Genomic DNA, 14,864 nt, shown 5'->3' on the forward strand with positions numbered 1-14,864 from the left:
GAATTTCCAGCCGATCCAAAAAGTCTATCATTCTCTCCCTCCCATCCGGGGGTTGAGCTTCATATAATTTTTTATAAAATGTCTTGAACACTTCATTCACTCTCTCCGCTCCCCGCTCCATCTCTCCTTCCTCGTCCCTCACTCCCCCTATTTCCCTCGCTGCTCCCCTTTTCCTCAATTGGTGTGCCAGCAACCTGCTCGCCTTCTCCCCATATTCATACTGTACACCCTGTGCCTTCCTCCATTGTGCCTCTGCAGTGTCTGTAGTCAGCAAGTCAAATTCCACATGCAGCCTTTGCCTTTCCCTGTACAATCCCTCCTCCGGTGCTTCCGCATATTGTCTGTCCACCCTCAAAAGTTCTTGCAGCAACCGCTCCCGTTCCTTACTCTCCTGCTTCCCTTTGTGTGCCCTTATTGATATCAGCTCTCCCCTAACCACCGCCTTCAACGCCTCCCAGACCACTCCCACCTGGACCTCCCCATTGTCATTGAGTTCCAAGTACTTTTCAATACATCCCCTCACCCTTAGACACACCCCCTCATCCGCCATTAGTCCCATGTCCATTCTCCAGGGTGGGCGCCCTCCTATTTCCTCCCCTATCTCCAAGTCCACCCAGTGTGGGGCGTGATCCGAAATGGCTATAGCCGTATACTCCGTTCCCTTCACCTTCGGGATCAATGCCCTACCCAGCACAAAAAAGTCTATGCGCGAATAGACTTTATGGACATAGGAGAAAAACGAGAACTCCTTACTCCTAGGTCTACTGAATCTCCACGGGTCCACACCTCCCATCTGCTCCATAAAATCTTTAAGCACCTTGGCTGCTGCCGGCCTCCTTCCAGTCCTGGACTTCGACCTATCCAGCCCTGGTTCCAACACCGTGTTAAAGTCTCCCCCCATTATCAGCTTTCCCGTCTCTAGGTCCGGAATGCGTCCTAGCATCCGCCTCATAAAATTGGCATCATCCCAGTTCGGGGCATACACGTTTACCAAAACCACCGTCTCTCCCTGTAGTTTGCCACTCACCATCACGTATCTGCCCCCGTTATCCGCCACTATAGTCTTTGCCTCGAACATTACCCGCTTCCCCACTAATATAGCCACCCCCCCTGTTTTTCGCATCTAGCCCCGAATGGAACACCTGCCCCACCCATCCTTTGCGCAGCCTAACCTGGTCTATCAGTTTCAGGTGCGTTTCCTGTAACATAACCACATCTGCTTTAAGTTTCTTAAGGTGTGCGAGTACCCGTGCCCTCTTTATCGGCCCGTTGAGCCCTCTCACGTTCCACGTGATCAGCCGAGTTGGGGGGCTTCCCACCCCCCCCCTTGCCGATTAGCCATCATCTTTTTCCAGCTTCTCACCCAGTTCCCACGCAGCTGTATCTCCCCCAGGCAGTGCCCCCCCGCCCGTCCTCTCCCGTACCCGCTCCCCCCTTTCCCCAGCAGCAGCAACCCAGTAATTCCCCCCTCCCACCCCCCCCCCCCCCCGCTAGACCCCACGCTAGCGTAATTACTCCCCCCATGTTGCTCCCAGAAGTCAGCAAACTCTGGCTGACCTCGGCTTCCCCCCGTGACCACGGCTCGCACCGTGCGACGCCCCCTCCTTCCTGCTTCTCTATTCCCGCCATAATTATCATAGCGCGGGAGCCAAGCCCGCGCTTCTCCCTTGGCCCCGCCCCCCATGGCCAACGCCCCATCTCCTCTCCCTCCCCACCTCCCCCCATCACCACCTGTGGGAGAGAGAAAAGTTACCACACCGCAGGATTAGAACATAAAACCCCTCTTCGCCCCCCACATTCGCCCCACCACTCTGTCCAAACGTTCTTTTTAATAATCACTCATTCCAGTTTTTCTTCTACAATAAAAGTCCACGCTTCATCCGCCGTCTCAAAGTAGTGGTGCCTTCCTTGATATGTGACCCACAGTCTTGCCGGTTGCAGCATTCCAAATTTTATCTTCCTTTTATGAAGCACCGCCTTGGCCCGATTAAAGCTCGCCCTCCTTCTCGCCACCTCCGCACTCCAGTCTTGATAAACGCGGATCACCGCGTTCTCCCATTTACTGCTCCGAGTTTTCTTCGCCCATCTAAGGACCATTTCTCTATCCTTAAAACGGAGGAATCTCACCACTATGGCTCTGGGAGTTTCTCCTGCTCTCGGTCCTCGCGCCATAACTCGGTATGCTCCCTCCACCTCCAACGGACCCGCCGGGGCCTCCGCTCCCATTAACGAGTGCAGCATCGTGCTCACATATACCCCGACGTCCGCACCCTCCACACCCTCAGGAAGACCAAGAATCCTCAGGTTGTTCCTCCTTGCGTTTTTTTCCAGTGCCTCCAACCTCTCCACACATCGTTTCTGATGTGCCTCCTGTATCTCCGTCTTCACCACCAGGCCCTGTATATCGTCCTCATTCTCGGCTGCCTTCGCCTTCACGACCCGAAGCTCCCGCTCCTGGGTCTTTTGTTCCTCCTTTAGCCCTTCGATCGCCTGTAGTATCGGGGCCAACAGCTCTTTCTTCATTTCCTTTTTTATCTCTTCCACGCAGCATTTCAAGAACTCTTGTTGTTCATGGCCCCATGTGAAACTGCCACCTTCCGACGCCATCTTGGTTTTTGCTTGCCTTCCTTGCCGCTGTTCCAAAGGATCCACTGCAATCTGGCCACTTTCCTCTCCTTTTTCCATCCGTGTCCAGGGGGAATTCCCTTCTGGTTTACCGCACGGTGTTTTTAGCCGTTAGAATTGCCGTTGGGGCTCCTATCAAGAGCCCAAAAGTCCGTTCCACCGGGAGCTGCCGAAACGTGCGACTTAGCTGGTCATCGCCGCACCCGGAAGTCCAGGAACTTCAGTTATGAAGATAGATTGGACAGGCTGGGACTGCTCTCCATGGTGAGGAGGAGGTTGAGAGGAGGTATTAAAAATCGTGAGAGGTCTGGGAGCGGGAGGAACTGTTCCGTCTTGTGAAAGGATCCGTTACGAGATCATCGGCGAGGGAAGCAAAAGAGGTTGGAGAAGAAAAGCTGCTGAACGCAGCGAGTGGTTAAGGTATGGAATGCGCCGCCTGAGAGTGTGGTGGAGGCAGGTTGAATCGAGGCATTCGAAAGGGAATCAGACTGGTGTCCGAAAAGGAAGGGTTGCGGGGAGAAGGGTACTGGGTGAACTGCTCATTGGGAGTGCCGGTATAGATGCGACGGGCCAAATGGCCTCGTTCCGCAGTGTGAAGACCCTGTGATTCTGAGGCCTGAGTGAGATGAAAAGGAGATTTTACAGGCTGGGCGAGTTTTAATCAGGCGCAAGTTAAGAGTTTGCACATCCCTACCACGTAACGGCGCTTTCTTCCAATATCCATCCCGGACTTCCACATAATCGTACCAGCACAACCGGCTCCTGAATGTATCCATAGCCGTGAAGTTTAAAATAATCTAAAAAGAAGCAGAGAAAGGTCAAGGTACAAAAGGCACTGGAATAGAAAATGGAGGGCTTACACTCAGCTTGGTGGGATATTGTAAAATGGCTGATAGCGAATCAGCAGCCAGGTCCCACATCTCCATAGTTGTCTTCAATCCAAATTAAAAACAGATGTAAAAAGAGATGTCAAATGGGCTCCAGATTCCAACAAGGCACAAAAGTCAGAGGCGAGCCCTCGTCTCAATTTCAAGCTGAAAGCGTCATTGCAAGTCGCCCAAATGGTCACTCTCAGGTTCCAGGCTGGACTTTGGGTAGGATTCTCCCTGCGGGGTTCAGCACCCCGCCGTCAGGTTCGACTGGAGGCCAGACGCCCGCCGTGCGGTGGTCGGGGGGGGTACCTCGCTTGCGACTCTCCCCGAATTGGCCAATTAACTGCCAGGGAGCGGGGCCTCACTGTCCTGAAGGGCTCTGGAAATGGGAGGTCTTCCAGCTCCGAAGCAGGAGGAGTATTCCAGGGCAGATTAGAGGGAGAGAGGGAACCGCCATTTTGAGGTGGCCTCTCTCCAATTTTATTTGACTCCTCATCGCCATGTTTGGTATCATTTTGACTTTTGTTTCATACTGAACCATCGTGCCAATAGTAGGGACATCTTGATTCAAAGCCATGGTCCCAGGAAAAGGAGAACAAACTGGTTTCCCATTAGTTCAAGCAGTTTCTGTTCCTTCCCTCTTACTGCAGCAATGTACGGCCACTAGCTTGGGAAAAACACAGATAGTTACAAGGCAGTATTTCCACAGATGACCTCATGAATGGCAATGCTCGGTCAACTCTGTCTCAGGGCTCGGCGTGACTCATTAAGTGTGAATCTCCTCAGGGAGATCAGCATTGATCGAGGGAAGGGGCTCTAATTAAATCCTGTTTCAAACGCAACTGCTATCAGACCAGCCCAAAAGCAGGGATTAGCATTTACGTACAAGAGTGCTGTGGGGGAGGTATCCGTTGTGAAATTGGGATTTAGACCGATGGTTTGAAGGTTTATGAGTGCGTTTTGAGGGTTTGTGAATGAGTTTTGAAATGTTTATCAACGGGTTATGGGGTTTGTGAAAGGATTTTGGGGTTTCTACTGCTGGATATTTTGTGTTTGTGAATGGACTTTGGGGATTTGTAAATGCATTTTGGGATTTGTGAATGAGTTTTGGGATTGTGAATGTTTTTGGGGTTCGTAGAAACATAGAATCCTTACAGTGCAGAAGGACGCCATTTAGCGCATCGAGTTTGCACCGACCCTCCAAAAGAGCACCCCATCTAGGCTCAATGCCCTGTTCTATCCCTGTAACCCCACCTAACCATTGAACGCTAAGAGGCAATTTAGCATGGCCAATCCGCCAAACCTGTACAGTTCAGATTGTGACTGAACTTTGGAGTTTGTGAATGGATGCTTGGAGTTTGTGAATGGATGTTTGGAGTTTGTGAATGGATGTTTGGGGGTTTGTTTTGTGAGGGCCAAGAAGAATCCAGCAAGAGTTGAAGGATAGAAAGAAATAACATTTATTTACAATAACATATATATACAACAGCAGCAGCAACTCCCTTGGTGCTCACTCTCCTCTGGCCGGTTCCAAACTGGCCAGCTTTATTTATGCAGGGACCTGCTAATGATTTGTCTGCTCCCCTCATTGGGGAAGCTCATACTCCCAAAGGATTGTGGGATTGCCATTAGTCCCCAGCCAGTGGTAAGCAGGCAGGTTATAACATCTTGTGAATGGACTTTGGAGTTTTTATTTTTGAATGGATTTGGGGTTTGTAAATGAGTTTTGGGGTTTCTATTATTGAATGGATTTGGGGTTTGTCAATGAGTTGTGGGGTTTCCATTATTGAATGGATTTGGGGTTTGTGAATGGTTTTGGGGTTTCTATTATTGAATGGTTTTGGGTTTGTGAATGGTTTTGGGGTTTCTATTATTGAATGGATTTGGGGTTTGTGAATGGTTTTGGGGTTTCTATTATTGAATGGATTTGGGGTTTGTGAATGGTTTTGGGGTTTCTATTATTGAATGGTTTGGAGTTTGTGAATGGTTTTGGGGTTTCTATTATTGAATGGTTTGGGGGTTTGTGAATGAGTTTCGGGAATCCCATTGCTGGGCGGTTTTGGGGTTTGTGAATGATTTGGGATTTGTGAATGGGTTTTGGGGTATGTGATGGTTTTGGGGTTTGTGAATGAGTTTTGGGGGTTTCTATTGCTGAATGGTTATGGGGTTTGTGAATGGGTTTTGAGGTTTGAATGAGTTTTGGGGTTTGTGAATGGGTTTTGGGGTTTGTGAATGAGTTTTGGGGTTTATGAATGAGTTTTCGGGTTTCTTTGCCGGACAGTTATGAGGATGGATTCTGCTCAACAAAGCAAGGGTTGAAAACTCGTACCTTCTCTCCAGGAGTGACAGAGATCCTCCACACACAGTGTGTGAATGACGAATAGCCATTTGGGAAGCCGGGGGAAGAGAAGTTTCCCATGGAGTCTTGAAGGGTGTCCCCACATGCTGTCGAAACACAAGGAAAAGAACTTCCATCAGTCCTCCATACGGAGCAAACTTACTTTTTAACCATCTGGGAAATTACCGCCAGATCTGCTGCACAAATGTTTGGAGCGTGAGCATTTGTCAGTGAATGAATTCAGTCCGTCTTTCACTGGTCTGACTCCACAAGACTGTCATTTCCGCGGTGGACACATATCAACACCAAATAGGCATTGCTGAAAAAAGACAAGTGCTGTTGAAGCTCTTCATCTATCATTTATCAGGGCAGACACAAGAATGCCAAATTTCAAAGGGAATAATAATATATACTGTATGAGGAAAGGATACTGACGGATTGGCAAGTCAACTCTGATTGCTCCAGATCTTACCGTGGCGAATGCATCCAGGAAATATTGTTCACCAGGCTTTGGTTTAATTCAAAAAAGCTTCAATGCCTGGACAAGTCCCTTTTGCCTGCAGAGGGCAGGTCCCTATATATACATACATCGCTCTTCTAGAAAGTGTAAGTGAACCGCATGACTGAAAGTTTTAAACAGGTTGCTAGGGTAATTCCCTGCACATTCAGGATTGTTTAGCAAGTGCTGTCCAATCATGTTAGACATCATGGACTGAGTATTCCACTTCCCCAGCCGTGCGTTTCTCAGTGGCCCACCGTTCGCTGCCGACGGGATTCTCTCTTCCTGCCACTCCTCAATGGGATTTTCCATTGAAGCCCGCCCCACGGCACCGGGAAACCCGTGGGCAAGGGGGGTGCGCTGTTGGCGGGGAAGTCTATCACAACGAGCGGAGAATTCCAGCCCACATTTCAGGTTTTGCGAGCAAGGGCTTGCAAGTCAGTCTTTGGGGCTTGCAGCCTATGCACCCGTCACTTAAATTCGTACACTAAATAAGCTGTGTGTTTTATATCCTCCAAGTAAAAGAGAGTGGCTTTATACAGGTGCACAGTTAAGACTAGAGTTCACAGGACAGTAGTTACAACCCCGAGTCTCTCAACAGATTACCTGACTCACATCTCAAGAGAAATACCACAGCAAAATGAAACAAAAAGGCCACAAATCAGTCACCTTGCCCCAGATTTACGTCTAGCACATCTATGGATCCGTTGTCTCACCATCTAACCCGGGCCTGTGTCGGTGCTTCAGCCAGGAAGAGCTAAACTGCTCCACAAACACGGAGGGCGTGATCTCCCCAAAAGGAATCAAAGTCCCTGAGCGAGCCCGTTTAGCCGCATGTTACCAGGCACTTGTAGTGCAGAGAACCACATGGCTATTCAATGGGGCTCACTTTGAATAAGGGGTCTTAATGGGGAACCCGCGGCCGAGGCCAGACATAGCCCTGTTTTTTGACAATGGGGAGCTCCGCTCGCCGGAACTCCTCCTTGTAGTGAGAGATTGGGACGCCATTTTTAAATCCTGGGGGTCTTGAACCCCTTGGAGCCTCCCACGAATGCCATTCCATCTGGCCTCCGTTTGTGGGGTTCAGTAACAAACGGCGCTCGCCCGACGTCCCTGAGGTGAAGGGACTGAATCCTAAAGCCTCAGGTTCCTCTGGAATCTACAAATTAGAGTAAGGCTGACTGCCTCGCTCCAATATGCACATTTGCTAAAAAAGTGATCCCGCCCATTCCTCTTGCGTTGAATCTCACGGGGTGCTGCGTACCGGGTAGATCCCGGGAGCGGGGTCTCCTGGCTTTCACCGGACACGCTGCGCCACGGCGAGCTGCTTTTCCGATGCAGTGCGGCCGGAATATCGCGCCCAGAGTCTCTGCTTTGTGAGTGAGATAATGGGGGGCCGGGGTGAATCAGTCGCACTGAAACAATCAGCAACACTGGCTCGGTAGGGCTTTTGCGAGGGCACATGGGGAGATCTGGGAGCTGGCAAAATGGACACCAAAGGAAGGATTTTTATCAGCAGCTGGAAGCTGGATTCTGGTACTGGAGGAGGCTCTGCTGCATGGTAACTAAGGCCCCATCTGCCCCCCTCAGGTGGACAGAAGAAGAGCATGGAGGGTTTCACCAGCCTCCTGGTCAGTATTTATGCTGCAGCCAACAGTGCCAAATCCATTTAGCTGGTCACTGTTTGTAAGATTTTGCAGTGTGTACATTTGCTGCTGTGTTTCCTACATTACCAATGGTGCCTGCGTTTCAAAAGCGTTTAATTGACTGCACAGCGCTTTGGGACAGAGGCCGCGGAAGGCGGGAACAGAAAGGCAAAGGCCGTCCTCTGTGTCTCCGCCTTTCCGTCCATGTGTCGGAGGCTTCAGAAGTGCTCGGTCGTCTCACGGTTTTACTGGAAAAGATGCCTCTCGCTGTCGAGAAACCCATCCCCTCTTACCCACATTTCGCAACCCAGCCTTGTCTGTGCACTGCAGCCTCGAACGGTGCTAGACTCAATAACGCTGGGCTACGCAGAGCCAAGTGCAGTCCCAGACCAGATGGGACCCAGTCTCCGCGTCACCAATTTCTTAACAGTCAGCAAACATCCATTTTTTTTCTCTCTGTGATCCTTCCTGTAACTTGACCTTTTCCATCCAAATTAATTTTCCCTTCGCGAGTGCTGCTGGCAATGCCGGCATTCCTTGCTCATTGCAATTGTCCTGGAGGGCTAGCGATAAGACAGCTGACCCACTTCAGAGAGCAGCTACGTCAGCCATGTTGGTGTGGGTCAGGAGCCCCATATCGGCCAGACTGGGTAAGCATGGCAGGTTTCCCCTCCCTACAGGACATTAGTGAACCAGTTTGGGTTTTTAAACATTGAATTGCATAGTGTGTACAGCACAAAAACAGACCATTCAGACGTGGACTAAGTGCCAAGTAACATTAGTGCCAGACTATTACCAGGCAAGGATTATCTCCGATTTATTGTTGGCTGGCCCATTCCTAATTGCTCTCGAAATGAGTGGATTGCTCGACCATTTTCAGCGGGGCAGCTAAGAGTTAATCACATGGGGGAGGCCTGGGCCTGGAGTCACATGTAGGCCAGGCCGGGTAAGGACGGCAGATTTCCTTCCCTGAAGGACATTAGTGAACCAGATGGGTTTAAACATTTTTTAAATTTAAATTTAGAGTTCCCAATTAAGGGGTAATTTTTAGAATGGCCGATCCACCTACCCTGCACATCTTTGGGTTGTGGGGGTGAGACCCAAGCAGACACGGGGAGAATGTGCAAACTCCACATGGGCAGTGACCCGGGGCCGGGATCGAACCCGAGTCCTCGACGGCGTGAGGCGGCAGTGCTAACCACTGCACCACCGTGCTGTCCCGACCAGATGGGTTATTACGTCAATCGACAACAGTTCCGTGGTCACCAATACCGAGATTTCAGTTCCAAATTTTATGAATTGAATTTAAATTCCACCGGCTGCCATGGTGGAATTTGAACCCATGTCCCCCAGAGCATTAGCCTGGGGCCTTTGGATTCCGATTGCCACAGTCTCCCCCAACATATACCAATTTGCTCACTTCGTTGATTAAGTCCCTGGGGCTCTTTAAATATCCCTGCTCGTCTCCTAAGGCCAGCTCAATCCTTCACCTTCATTCTTGGTTAGGAACACTCTCCGCAGAAACCAAAAGAAGGCAAATCTCTCTCTCCGGTTTGGACGGGTTCGCTAAATAATCATCGAGAGCAGAGAAGCCCACACTTGTGGCATTTTGTTCTTTAATCAACTGGGAGCAAATAGCGTCGGCAAGGCCGAGAGAGAGAGAGAATGAGGGGGGGGGGGGGGGGGGACTGCGAGGTCAGCGATGTTACCCAGGCAAAGCAAAGAATAGACAAAGCTCTGCTCCTGATGGATGGCGGCAGTGATATTAAAACTCGGGCTGAAAAGTGCTCGGATTGCAGTTTCCACCGAGCTCCACTCTCTGAAGAATGAGCAGCCAGCCAAATATTTGACAAGCCGACAGCATCTGGATGGGCCAAGCATCTGGACAGCACATGAGCAAACAGCTCACCCTGTCCTGGCTGCTTGGACACAGCATTCTTGACTCCATCCCTGCACTCCAAGGAATACGGGGGGAAGGAGGAGGATATCAAGTGAGCAGAGACACACATTATGGAAGTAAATTGCCTCTCGGTTGTCTCACGACTGATTCCAACTACTGGTGGCAGGAGTTCACATGTGCTCAAGCTGCCGACAAGAGGGACACAAATGCTGGAAATTTGAAATGATAAAAGAAATGTGTCAGAAATGCGTGAGGGAGCTTTTTAAAAAAAAAATCTGTCCCATTACCTTCTCCCCCAAGAAATCCTGACTGGGGTAATTAATTCCTGCATTGATACTGACACCGTTCAACAGTGTGGGGAGGTGGGGTGCTGGGCGGGAGGTGGTGCACGGGAAATGGATAACTCGAGGCCGTCGATATAAGATAGCCACCGAGAAATCTGATGAGGAATTCAGAAGAAACTCTAATATGTATAATGCCAGTCCAGTAAAGAGTTAACATCTGAATCTGTGTGTAAATCAAACACTAGAGGGCGTTACTAATTCACTGTATATAAGACAGCATCTCTAGGAATTCTGGGAGAAGCTGAAGAAAACATGATGAGACCAGAGTGAGAATTGAATGTAGAGACATAGCACGAAGTCAAATCATAGTGTAGTTTAATAATTAGATAGAATATTGAATAGTGTACTACAGATTCAGTATCATTAGTTTATTATCTGTAACTCAGTAGAGTGTGCAAACTTCATTTAGTTTGATGTGGAGACGCCGGCGTTGGACTGGGGTGAGCACAGTAAGAAGTCTTACAACACCAGGTTAAAGTCCAACAGGTTTGTTTCGAATCACTATCTTTTGGAGCACTGCTCCTTCCTCAGGTGAATGAAGAGGTGGGTTCCGGAAACATATATGTAGACAAATTCAATAATGCAAGACGATACTTTAAATGTGAGTCTTTGCAGGTAATTAAGTCTTTACAGGTCCAGACGGAGCAACTGGAGAGAGAGATAATCACAGACTAAAGAGGTGTGAATTGTCTCAAGCCAGGCCAGTTGGTAGGATTTTGCAAGCCCAGGCTAGATGGTGGGGGGTGAATGTAATGCGACATGAATCCAAGGTCCCGGTTGAGGCCGTACCCATGTGTGCGGAGCTTGGCTATAAGTTTCTGCTCGGCGATTCTGTGTTGTCGTGCGTCCTGAAGGCTGCCTTGGAGAACGCTTACCCGAAGATCTGCTTGACTGCTGAAGTGGTTCCCGACTGGAAGGGAACATTCCTGCCTGGCGATTGCCTGCCCCAGATCTGGAATGAGAACTGTGGGAATCCCTCGCCACCACGAAACCCGGGTGCGCCATCGGCGGGACTGGAAGATCCCACCGCCGTGAACAGAATCTTCACAGAGCAGAAGGAGGCCATCGAGTCTGCCCTGGCTCACTGAAAGGGCATTCTACCCAGTCACATCACTTCCCTCACATCACTTTTCTTGCCAATCATTTTGAATCCGTGCCCTCTAGACCTTGATGCTCTCTTCAGTGGGAACAGTATCTCACCATTCACCCTGTCCACACCTCTCAGGGGCTTGAACACCTCGATCGAGCCTCCACTCGGCTTCCTTTTCCCCAAGGAAATCAGACCCAATCTCTCCTCACAGCTACAGTGTTTATCTCTGGAATCTTGTGAATCTCCTCAGTACTATCTCCAATGTCTGTACATCCTTCCCCAAGTATATTGCCCAGAACAGGATGCAGTACTCCAGATGAGGCCTACCTAGTGCCCTCCTTACTCTTGTACTCAATGGCCCTATTAACAAAGCCTAAGGTACTATTAACTGCTCTCTCAACATGCCATGCCACCTTCAATGACTTCTGTACATATACACCGAGATACCAAACAGCCCACCTACCCGATCCTTCAAGCACCACCGGCCCCACATGGAGCAGAGTCTGCAGATCCTGCATTGGATTGATCTACCGCCTCAGAACCCATCGAGGCGGAGCAGTAACAAGTCAACCTTGATCGTGAGGGACTACCGAAGAAGGTGGCGGCTAGCTGGAGCATAACCTCTACCCGTTTGTAACCTAGTCTTCTAATCGGGATATTAAAAGGCCAGCTTTCCATTTACTTTTTTGGTTACTTTCTGCATCTCCGTTTTGAGCTAAGAGTTGAGGAGCCCATCACATTCACCGTACTCCCGAGTCTCCGAAAACTCCACAATGCCTCTCCTCCGCACAGGGTGTTGTCCTTGCCTGAGATTCCATTTCTCCTCCCCCTTCACAGGACAGGCTTCGTGCTCCCCCCTCAACACACAGGAGAATTGGCCGTCCACCATTGCGGAACAAAGGAAGGTGCATACTCTGCTACTGACTGACTTGCAATTAGGTTGACCGCAAACACTCTTTAATTTGCACAAAGAGCTGTTGTCGGGATCTAAATTAAATAATGTGCTTTCAACCAGGAGGAAGGACGTTGGAGCCAGCCCCTCATTAGCACAACTTGGCACTCGGCTCATCCTGTTGCCTGATGCAAAAGTCGTAAACTTAATGAAGGGCAATTGTGCAGAGGGGGACCAGTCAGTCGCTTATTAACCTCTCACTGAATAAACAGTCCTAATCCCAAAACCAGGTCAATGTCAGCCTGCTGCTGCTGCAGCCCCAGGGCATTCGTTGCTGACTAAGCTGAAAGGGATATGGTAATGAAAAACACATTGGAGAGCCCAAACAGCTCCTTCCAGTCAATGACCTCTGCGGGGTTGCATCACCGAGCAGCAGGGCGTACACAGATTGCGGGTGACCGACCTTTCTTTTATGGGGATGAGGCCCTATTATACCAGGTGTACTTCACGTTTCAGCTTGCAACAGGGGGTATAATGAATTGGTTTGGACTGGCATGGGCTGACAGCAAGAAGACTGTCCGAAACCCCCTCGATTAATGGTCACCGCCAACAGTACACAATATGAAAGGCACCGCGTCGCGCTTTTTCTTTTCTTTTATAAATTTAGAGGACCCAACTAATTTTTTCCAATTAAGCGGCAATTTAGCGTGGCCAATCCACCTAACCTGCACATCTTTGGGTTGTGGGGGTGAGACCCACGCAGACACGGGGAGAATGAGCAAACTCCACACAATGAGCTAGAGCCGGGATCGAATCTGGGCTAACCACTGCTCCACCGTGCTGCCCTTCGTTGCTTTTTTGAGAGCCGGAAGGGAGCTTCTTTAAAGAGAGTCTAAACTACAAAATGTCCTCGCGGTGGTTAGGAAAGGAATATGTGACGCGGAGACCCCGCTAGCCCACGAGAGGTGCAGAAAGCTGAAGGGCAGCGCAGAGCTCACACAGGAAACCCCACAGACCGCCTCCCATACTGGGGGCTGGTTTAGCACAGGGCTAAATCGCTGGCTTTCAAAGCAGACCAAGGCAGGTCAGCAGCACGGTTCAATTCCCGTACCGGCCTCCCCGAACAGGCGCCGGAATGTGGCGACTAGGGGCTTTTCACAGTAACTTCGTTTGAAGCCTACTTGTGACAATAAGCGATTTTCATTTCATTTTTCATTTCTTTTTCATTCATTGTGAAAAATCAAAGTTCGGAAAGCATTTCTCGGGTCTTAGATTCCATCAGGAGGCCGTTTGGCCCACTGTGGCTGTGCCAGCTCTTCGCAAGCGCTGTCCAGTTTATTTCGACTCCTCCCTGCTCTCCCCCCCCCCCCCCCTTCCACGGATTTATGCAATCCCTCTCGGAAAGCTACTGCTGAATCTCCTCCCGCTGTCCTTTCAGCTATAGCCAGATCATACTAACTCGCTGGGTAGAGAAAAAAATTCCCATCTTCTTACACACTGTGTGCTTATCTCACTCAATCCGATTGCGAACTAAATGTTCAGCCAGCTGTTAATGCAAACAGCAAGGCTTTGGTTGTTGTTCGCTGTTTGAATCTGGCTGAGACTCTCTCTGTGGCTTGTATGCTGTTGTTCTCAGTTCTCGCCCGTGTCTTTCTTGATTCATGCTGCTATTTGCTTTTGCGAACACAGACTGAAAATGTAAAATAATTAAAATCCCACTAAAGGACTTGGACTGGGGGGAAATGCCACGGTGATTCTTTAGTGAGTGCATGTCCACCAGCTCCATAACTCTCAACAGTCCGGTTTATTTTATAAGGCGGACACTGGACACTGATTCATTCGCAAACTAAACTTAATTTCGACCACACGTTACACAGCCTTCCGAATACAAAGCAGAGTCTGTGCTTCTGAAGAACTTGTGATGATAATCTTTTCACAAATAGAACGGATCAGTGGCTGGGATGGATTAGGTGGTATATTTACAGCATCCATGTGTTTATTGACATGTTTTCTTCCCGAAGGAAGGACACACTTACCCCAGAAGGAGTGCAACGAAGGTTCACTGGGCTGATTCCTGGGAGGAGGGGGTTGTCCGCGGAGGAGGGACGGAGTAGACGAGGGGCCCGATTGAACGGCCTCGCCGCGCCTGACTTGGGACACAACAAGGCCTTTAATCCTCTCGCGGGATTTGCGACGCTTGGGACGAGACCTCGCAAGACGTCACGCTGGGCGGGATTCAGGGGCGAAATTCTCCGGAAACGGCGCGATGTCCGCCGACTGGCGCCCAAAACGGCGCAAATCAGACGGGCATCGCGCCGCCCCAAAGGTGCAGAATGCTCCGCATCTTTGGGGGCCGAGCCCCAACATTGAGGGGCTAGGTCGGCGCCGGACGAATTTCCGCCCCGCCAGCTGGCGGAAAAGGCCTTTGGTGCCCCGCCAGCTGGCGCGGAAATGACATCTCCGGGCGGCACACGCACGGGAGCGTTAGCGGCCGCTGACAGCTTCCCACGCATGCGCAGTGGAGGGAGTCTCTTCTGCCTCCGCCATGGTGGAGACCGTGGCGGAGGCGGAAGGGAAAGAGTGCCCCCACGGCACAGGCCCGCCCCCGGATCGGTGGGCCCCGATTGCGGGCCAGGCCACCGTGGGGGCACCCCCCGG

The 14,864-nt window shown here is 50.3% G+C and overlaps 1 protein-coding gene across 1 annotated transcript in view; it reads right to left on the reverse strand.

Moving 5' to 3' along the window:
* The window catches only part of LOC140396979 (bone morphogenetic protein 1-like), a 409,856-nt gene that overhangs the window by 43,858 nt on the left and 351,134 nt on the right, over positions 1 to 14,864 (reverse strand). The window contains 2 exon segments of the mRNA XM_072485982.1: positions 3,320 to 3,422; positions 5,827 to 5,942. Of these exon segments, the coding sequence (XP_072342083.1) occupies positions 3,320 to 3,422; positions 5,827 to 5,942 (219 nt within the window).

Source organism: Scyliorhinus torazame, chromosome 20 (assembly GCF_047496885.1).
Source record: "Scyliorhinus torazame isolate Kashiwa2021f chromosome 20, sScyTor2.1, whole genome shotgun sequence".
Taxonomy (NCBI): domain Eukaryota; kingdom Metazoa; phylum Chordata; class Chondrichthyes; order Carcharhiniformes; family Scyliorhinidae; genus Scyliorhinus; species Scyliorhinus torazame.